General features: G+C 44.1%; 1 protein-coding gene across 1 annotated transcript; it reads right to left on the bottom strand.

Annotated features, from left to right (window-relative positions):
• Window positions 1-2,187: 2,187 nt before the first annotated feature.
• Window positions 2,188-8,832, bottom strand: LOC119177159 (uncharacterized). The gene is made up of 4 exons (XM_037428559.2): window positions 8,708-8,832; window positions 4,528-4,549; window positions 4,112-4,149; window positions 2,188-3,466 (listed from the first exon to the last, which is right to left on the bottom strand). The coding sequence occupies exons 2-4, from the start codon at window positions 4,541-4,543 to the stop codon at window positions 3,050-3,052; spliced, it is 471 nt and encodes a 156-aa protein (XP_037284456.2). The 5' UTR covers window positions 4,544-4,549; window positions 8,708-8,832; the 3' UTR covers window positions 2,188-3,049.
• Between the last annotated feature and the right edge of the window lie 469 nt (window positions 8,833-9,301).

Raw genomic sequence — 9,301 nt, 5'->3', positions numbered from 1 at the left:
GCGACCTGCGGGTCGTCAGCCGAGTACCTTAGCCACTAGACCACCACGGCGGGGTTCATCGATGTTCCCCTATGTTCGTCAATGTTACCATGTTCACAGTGCAGGCTCACACACTGTAAGCAAAAGTTAGCCGAGATGGGAGTTTCTCCAGCACATGAGCGCACAAAACTCCCCTGCCCCAATTATTTACTCCCTGGTAGGGAGTAAACTCGGCACATGTCATCGTAAAACGCCCCCTGCTTAATCACAGAGTTTATGAACGACATGACCTTGTTAAACTCCCCAGGGAATTTCAGGTCACGTGGTTACAAACTCCCTAGAGGAGCTTTAAAAACCCTCTTTGGGCGTGACGTGTGTGTGTGTGTGTGTGTGTGTGTGTGTGTGTGTGTGTGTGTGTGTGTGTGTGTGTGTGTGTGTTTGTGTGTGTGTGTGTGTACGGGCATATGTTTGCACGTCGGTGTGAAGCACATGTGCCTTGTGTGGCTAACCATGTAAGCATCTGTCAACAGAAAACGAAATTATAAGTGCAGCGAAGAATAACAACGAACGGTTGGTATTTACTGTGAAGATTTCCATATATTTCGCACCGTTAAACCACGCTGCACATCGGTCCGATTCCTCAATGAAACGCCGTGAATGCCGTGCTTCAAAGGGCCGAGTAACAAAAAACTTCGAAGAATAAATTATAGGATGCAAAAGTAAGCTGTTACGATCTTCAGCGGCTGCTCCTGGAGTTCCACCGTCAAAAACTTCGAAGCGGTTCGAAGTAGGCTTCGCTCGACTACGGCAGGCTGGCCGGCAACCGGTCTGAGAGTTGCGCCGGCGACGCGCTCGCCCCGTCTCCGCCGATAGTGGCTTCTCGGAGTGTCACCGGTATTTCATCGCGGCTGTAACATCTATGTGGTTAGAAGGCCTCGCTATGCCGTCGGTATCAAGCCGGCATCGTATCGAGCTCGCACTGCGTACCGGCCGCCGTGGCGAGCTCTGCGAGCTATACATGCAGTGCATGTGAGCAACGGGAACAGCGACTGCGAACCGTCTCATTCGTTTAAGTCTATCGCTCCGTAGCTTAAACTGCGTGGATAGCGGACACCTGTTTCTGTGCATGGGAAAAACACCGAGACGTAAACTGCACATCAGTAAGGATTTTATGATCGCCAGCTCTCATTCATCGAATCACCGTGCCGTACTCGTGAGTGAGGCCTAGTCTTCGAACGCGGTAGCGGCGGTCTACCTCGGTTCATCGCGGGAGCTGCTAAATGTGCCCCGTTAATGTGTTCATTCAAGGCCGCGCGCACTTTGTGTGTGATTCAGTGCATTTTACGGGTCCACAAACAGTACTGCTAATGCGAATTCAGCCCGTATGACTGAGCGTAAAATGATCAAACTTTGTCTCTATAGTAAAAAAATATTGAATATTAGGCAGGCTTAGGATAAAAGGCATGTGCGCTGAAGTGCTTACATTAGACCACCACAAGTTCATACTTACGCCGTGCGTATTTATTGCCTAATTATTAGCAAAAAAAGGCATTCACCAGGGCTACATGGGAGGTAAGAATGTGGTGCCTATATATACCCGGTGACTATAAGGTAGGTGTGTACTGCGTGTGGCTAGCTGTGGTGAGTGCGAGTGTTGTGATATTACGTCAACATTGTGATAATGTTTGTGTACTGTAATCATTGTTGTGCGCGTTAAATGTAATGTAATTAAAATTACGCTTGCGCATGGTACGTCTGCTGACGCATTTTTTTCTCGGTCGATGCAAAAAATTTACTCCCATACCGACCTGAAAAAGTTCCCCAATGGATGTAAATAAAAACCCCCCTGGCACCATGCGAAAACCCCCTACTGATGGGGAGTAAATTTTTTACTCCCTCCGGACGGTGTTTATAAAACTCCCATCGGGGCGTGTGCTAAAGGACAAGGTCATTTACTCCCATCTTGGCTTATTTATGTTTACAGTGCAGTGCCGGCATTGACGTTATTTCAGAAACCATGTCACCTAGTTCAAACAAAGGGATACATATTCGGTATCTTGCTGCCTTGATAGCTCAAAGCAATGTAAACATACGCGCACGCAGTCACACTCTTATCGGCCTTGGTTCAATCTCTTATCCATCCACCAAGGCACACTTCCAGTGCCATCGAAAAAGTTGCACTCCACACAAAATTTCCACAACCAAACATTTTTAACGAAACGTTTTATGCAAGCAAAATATACAATACAGGTTCTTGCATTATGTGGGCAATGTACATTTGATCCTAGTAGCCATGCACGTGACCATAAGAGTATACCAGAACACCAGGCATCGCTCCAAGCAACGTCGCCGCTTATTTAAAGATGATAAGAATGAAGTGAGGATGCAGTGTAGCACAGATGCCATTTGAATACTTCCTCCCCGCGCTAAAAGCCTCATCGAGCCAAGCCCTTCACCAGAAGTTGGTACATTTGAGCCAAAGTCCAGAGTCCATCACCTTTCAATAAAAACAATATATACACTGTGGTTTGTTAGCGCTAAAAGAAACTAGGTACGCAGAGCACCGCAGAACGCAGAAAATCAAGCCGATGTCATTTGAAACGGAACTGACGTTGTCCACGTACCTTCTATCGATAAGAAAAATGTATGTACATGTGACTGCAGGCGGGCGATAAGAGGGAGACATAGCAGAATAGGAACAATTGTGCAATGAAGAAAGTGTGGGAAGTTCGAGATGATGACGTCACACTGCAGTGTTTCTGTCGGAGGGGAAAGACCGGTGAGCGAAAGCCAATGTCTAAGCGCCGAACTGCTTGAAGTCGTCGCAGAACTAGGCCCGCCTATCCGATTCGCCCAATGTCTTCTGTCCGTCGAAAAAACAGGGAGGGGAGCCTGGAGGCTTCTAAAGGGATTATGATTGTCCGTCGCAGTCCGTCGTGGAAAAGTGTTATTGCGGCGAGGATTAATAGCCCGTCGTGGCCCCAGAGAAGCTGAAACCAGCTAATATTGAAGTCATACTACATCTAACGACACGGTGGGGGAAGAGTTGAAATGGTTGGCGTGAGCTTTCCTAGAAGGGTCTGCGGCCGGGTGGTGGAGCCCCGGCGCCACCTCCCTCTCCGAAGCCCGGTATTAGCGGAGCCGCCTTCTGCACGTCAGCTTCGGTGAGGAACGGTGCCGTCGGGTTGCCGATGTTGTCGTTCACGTAGAAGAAGTCGGGAGCGTTCTGGCACGGCACGGCCTCCTCGGCGAAGGCGCACGTCAGGCTCAGCTGGTTGAAGACGGTCTGGTTGCCGCACAGGAAGCTGTACTGCTGCACCTCGGTACTGCCGTCTTCTTTCGGCACTACGTTGCATACGTGGAAGATGAGGCAGGCGTTGTCTACATCCGCGAAGTAACCGTTCTTTGCCGGACATTGAAACGAGGTCTTCACACCACCCAACAGCAGTTCTGCGCCATCGGGCAGCTCATACGCTGCTCGTTTTGCCTGAAATGGTGAAAGCGCGCGAGGTGAAGTAGTTGCTGTAAGGCGTAAATAATTTCCATGCAGCTCAGAAACTGTGCCATAACTGAGCAGTTAGTTTAATCTACATGAGGTTGTGCATGCTGGTTAAGGCTAGTTTTCTTGTCCTGCAGTGGTAAGTACCAGTATTTCTCTCTGATTCTCATTCTGATTTAACAATATCGTAATTTATCTTCCGTTGTCGCAATTTCTTAAATAGCTATCTTTTTTACACAAATGTGGTAAAATGCATCATAATGATTAGTGATTATCTTATTTCACTGTATTCTTATCTTTATTTACATAAATGTAAAAATAAGCTATCGATAAAACAATATAATGGGGGGAGGGGGAGAGAGGACATTAAACTCCTATGGCTTGTAGTGCTGGTGCAAAAAAAAGGGTAGTTTCTTTGTTTATGTTATTTCCTTGTTAGCGATTTCCTTGTTATATTAAAAGAAATATGTTATTGCATAATTAAAGCTGCGACCCGTTTGTTGGGAAGTAACTGGAATTAATCACTGCTATGATACACTCTCATTATATCGTTAGCTTTTTGTAATGAATGCGTTGAACGTACGTGCACATGAACGTTCTTTCATAAGCATTAGGGTACATTGTACCACTTACCCTTGGCAATGCCAGCGCAACGGTCATTACAGCAAAAGCTGAAAGAAGGACATAGAGGGAGAGACTCAGACAAAGCGCTATGAAAACTGGAGAATTTTAAAGTTATTTAAATTACTTTAAATACGTATATGTGACTACACGTACATGTCAAGCTACGAATAGTTTTTTGTGTTAGGCAGTATTATTAAAACTCCATTTACGAGCCAAGATAATGTTCTCAACAGACTCTTGCAGAGCCCAGTATCGGGGTATGTTCAAAGTAGTGAGAAATCTTTAAACTGTGTTAACATGAAGACACCAGGCTCTGTTTTGTTTTCTTTTTTCTTAAATATCTCTGAGTGATAAAGGTAAATACTTTATGTTCTGTCTTATTACTCAGAAGTTATTTTTACTACTAACAAGAAGTGCCAACTTACCTAGTAGGAACTTCATTTTGTCCTATAACCAAAAGAAAGATAATAAAATCAGTACAGGATGAACTGTACATGCAATACCGGCTCGGACTGGGGAGAAGAGCACAGCGTCAGTCAATTGTACAGTAGATCTATAGGGACTGAGGCTCCTATTTAACTCACCTAATAATTCCTAACGAGCACACAGATATAACTATGGGAGCATTTCCACCCATAAAAATGCCCCCCTTGCACATAGAGTCTATACTATAAGACAATAGAGAAAAATTCAAATTTAAGGTTGTGAAGCTTCGGCAAAAGTTTAGGAAACTTGGGAAGTAAATAAAAGTGAACCATGAAGGGTGCGAATGTGTTACTTTGTTTCGAAAAATTAATATGTAACCTTTCTTTGCTGGCGTCTGTTGGAATCCCTAACACGGGAAAATGTATTTATTATTTTTAAAACTCACATGAGATGTTTACTATGTTTCCGAATATTTTGTAAAAGGGCAATGTACAAATTAAATACATAAGTCTGGGCGGCATGAAAGCCTTCAATTTTGTTAGCGTCGTGTACTATTAGGAGCAATTCGCAGCATTATGATAGACTTTTTTTATTATTGAGTAATGCAGCTGTAAACATGCTTGTTTATTTTTTTCAAATTATTCCATTTTCATGATTTTTCAATAAAACTTGACTGTATAGCTCCAAATTTGCTCGTCACTGTTACAAGCCTCGTCATGAAGCCTTTTGTTTATTATTAGGGAAATTAATTAAAGTTCCTTAATGAGAATTGAAAATTTTTAATTATAATAAAATTATTTAAAATTTAGTAAAGAAAATTTCTCCAGTGACACTTACGACTGGAGCACTTTGACTGAATCGCCCACATAAACATGAAATTGTAGTTGCGTAGTAACTAAAATGGGTTTTGACTGTACCAAATTTCTCATTTATTATGCGAAATTTTAGATGTACTATAAAATATTTGGATCTCCCAACGACTCTCCGTAGCGTGGAAGGTATGTTATTCTGCAATGTTTTGATGATGTAAAAGAAAAAAAAAGATTGGCCGTGACACAGCGAGCTCTTTGCTTAATTAGTATTTGAACTTAAGCCATAAAGCTTAAGGTAATGAGGTCTTCTATCTTACCAACGGTCTCGTTGTGTACTAGGTAATGTCCATTAAGTTCAGGAAAGCAAACCTGCTATAGGGCACTTCAGTTTTTTATAGGGTCAACCGATATAAATCACTGCGATATAGGGTCAACCCTATATCGCAGTGGAGCATTTATTTAACCTTTATTTAAACCAAGTCATCTGTTTTGTTTAAACTCAGTGATGCACAGCGCTATAAAACTGGGGGAAGTTGTTTGTTGCAAGGACTCATAAGACTTCCCGCCAGTTGCTTCAAGCTATTGAAACTGTTGGAAAGTTTAGCAAATGCATAGCGATAAGTGTGTCGTTATGCTAGTCATAATTCAGAAGCAGACCACAGCTAGAGGCTCTTAGATTAAGATTCATGATAAATAAAGACAAGGGGTAGTAATTTCCGGAATCCTCTACAACAGCGTTCTTCACAATATTATTACGGTTTCGGGATGTGAAAACCAACTATTGTTACAATTAGTGGAAGACCACAAGAATAACAAATAATAGCACCTGCAAAGCACGTCGGCATTTTGCTTCCTGAAGTGCACAGGTAGTTAGACACACCTTTCCAAAGGGCGCAACAGCCTTTGCTTTGTTATATAATGTTTTAATGACTTAGTTCACGCATAGACGTAACGGGCAAGCGTGTGGATGATGCACTTTTTCGTGATGCCTTTATTGTCAAGGGGAAAAAAAGCGGAACTTAGACACCCTTAGTGATTTTCAAAATAAGCAGAATTGTAGTATATACAATGCTACAGTATGGCAAGCTTACTGCGAGCCCCGCCGTGGTGGTCTAGTGGCTAAGGTACTCGGCTGCTGACCTGCTGGTCGCGGGATCGAATCCCGGCTGCGGCGGCTGCATATCCGATGGAGGTGACAATGCTGTAGGCCCATGTGCTCAGATTTGGGTGCACGTTAAGAAACCTCAGATGGTCCAAATTTCGGGAGCCCTCCACTACGGCGTCTCTCAGAATCATTTGGTGGTTTTGGGACACTAAACTCTACATATCTATCAATCAAGCTTACTGCATCGCATAGTATTTCGAGCAGTTTTGTACGTTGGTTAAACAAAAGAACGTTTTCATAACAACATATGGAGATTTACGTGTCAGAATCACGATATATGAATGTGAGGCACGCCATTAAGGGCTCCCTCTGGTGTTCTTACACGTGCTCTGGCATCACACTCTTCAGTACGCAGGTCTCTCTCTATTCCATATATCCTCTATCGAAATGCGACCGTCGCTGCCGCTATCGAACTCATGACCTGCGGGTCAGCAGAAGAGCACTATAACCACTATACCACTTTGGTGAGCAAAAACACTCTTTAAGCTCAGTGATTTGTATTGCATAAAGTATAACGTGTTTTTTCAAGCTTTGCTCATGCTATAGATAACAAAAAATAGATAAAGAAACTATGCACAATGAGAGAAGCAATGGTTTTTTCTTGTAAAGTGGTATACTTTCCCGTGCAAGATTTTATTTACGGATAGCACCAGGTTATGCATACCGCCGTTTATTAGGGCAACTTAGGTCTTCTAACTTAACTAGAACTAGGTCTTCTAACTTAACTAGTATTCCCAGAGTCCACCACAACAAAAAGGAATCCCGCAGGTAGTCTATTAAAAAAAAGGCAGGAATAATAGCTTGAGAGACAACCATAACCGGCATCACGGCGGTGCACAATTGTGGTATTGGTAAAAAACGATAACAGCGTTGTCCTTCAGTGTTCGTGACTGTCGTTTCACCCAGTGTGCACTGATAGAAGCCGTAATGATCGACCAGCGGCCCCGCCAGTACATTTTAAAACCATAAATGACGCTCAAATGTTGAAAGGGAGCAGGTCTCCCTCTGACTCTTTGACCTCTCCTTCGTTTACCTATAGTATCTGTCCTCTAAATGTAGTTATAAAGTTTACTCAACCATTTAGGAGTAGTGTTTGGATTCGTATTATTTAAACTGTCCTTTGAGCTATAATAATTTCCTTCTCCATTCGTACGCCGAGGTCGTATGCACGCCAGCCAAAAAAAAAAAAAAAAATCCGCATTCCGTTGAAGAGCTCCTCCATTTTTATTTCTGTACTCTCTGTGTGCTTCGAATTGTCTATCAAGACTCAAGACTCGGGTTTGTTGTCCTGTGTGCACCATTATTTTTCTTAGTTCGCGTGAAGAACTACTGCATTGCGATAGCGTCGCAATCAACGGATATTTCAACAACAGACGAATTAGTGGAAGAGAAAATACCAAGAGAAGCCCCCAATCGAAGGTCTGACCTATTCAGACATTAACGTCATCTCAGTGTGAAAATGGCTTTATGTACACATTAGTCGGGCGACAAGCAACCGTGAGTAATCTAAATTAACCCGAGACTATTATGCGGCCACCACTTGGAATCATTGGCGCCTCGTTGGATTGCGTTCCAATGTAGTCCAAAGGTACGGTGGATAAATCCTGGTAATTAGGAACACATAAAAACTTTGTGCATGCGCGTCGAGCAATATTAGTGCCCCTACAACATAGCCCAGCACTAAATTCATGCATTAGCGATAAACTAGTGACAAAGTGGTTATATACCAATCAGGCACATCAGCTTACACACAAGCCTCGTTCACCTACGTTGTTTCCAGGTGTTAAGTAGAACTCCCGACAGGATAACTTAAATAAAGATGAAACTGGAGAATTGCGAAAATATCAACAAAATATAGCATGTAAACAAAGTATCACGGAACGCAGAATTGGTGGCTAGCTCTGATTCTAACGTTGAATCAATTTAAGCGAATATATAGGGTAGTTTCATTACGATACCGTAACCCTTGAGCAACGGCGACATTGCTTAAGAGTGTAGGGGTTAGAATTAAGCCGGCCCACTAATGAAAAGCCCTAAAGAACACCTCTACGCAACCTCTCTGTGCGTAAAACGGCTGTTTCGTCAGCAACGGGGTTGACAATATAGAGATCGCCACGAGACACAGGAAACGCGCACTTGGCCAACACAGTAGCGTGTACAGAAGCGTGTATCCGAACGGAGCAGCAGCAGATACGGACTCACCGCGCTGATCACTGCCGGTTGGCGAGCTGTGCTGTACGACTCCTGTCGATTGCTGCGCTCGCCTTTAAGTAGCAGTGATCCGACGGTGAGAGCACGGGTGAGAGAAACTGCTGGAAGTGGCTGCAGCGGAGTCGTGCATAAATTGGTTAAAAAAGGAGAGAAAGAAGCTGGACTGCAGACTGATGCATGCCAAGGATCTGCGCTGGAATATGGTGAACCCAATCATCCCTCTCGAGGCGCCGCCATTTAAAGTGAGGCGAGAGATGCGCGCCTCGCCGTAACAGGGCCGCGAGAAGGGAAAGCATGGCTGGTGTTCACGTTAGCTCTCACTGAGGCCCAGGGAATGCCGCAGCCAGGCGACCCGACCGGGCGTGACCTTCCGGCGTCTGCATACACACCTCAGAGGGACGTTTGCTGCTTCTGTTGCGGCCTTTGAGCCTTGCGAAGCCAGCCCGCTATAGTCCACTCCTGTTAATGCAGACACTCTGAGCAGCTGCATAGAATTGCGAACCCGAAGGCAAAGAAGCGTGCAGCCGCTCTACTCCGACAAACAAGTCTCCTTCAATTACGGTTATAGTTTCAGGCAAGGTCCTT

The sequence above is a fragment of the Rhipicephalus microplus genome, chromosome X (genome assembly GCF_043290135.1).
Source record: "Rhipicephalus microplus isolate Deutch F79 chromosome X, USDA_Rmic, whole genome shotgun sequence".
NCBI classification, from domain to species: Eukaryota; Metazoa; Arthropoda; class Arachnida; order Ixodida; family Ixodidae; genus Rhipicephalus; species Rhipicephalus microplus.
This window is presented reverse-complemented; position numbering and strand designations above follow the sequence as displayed.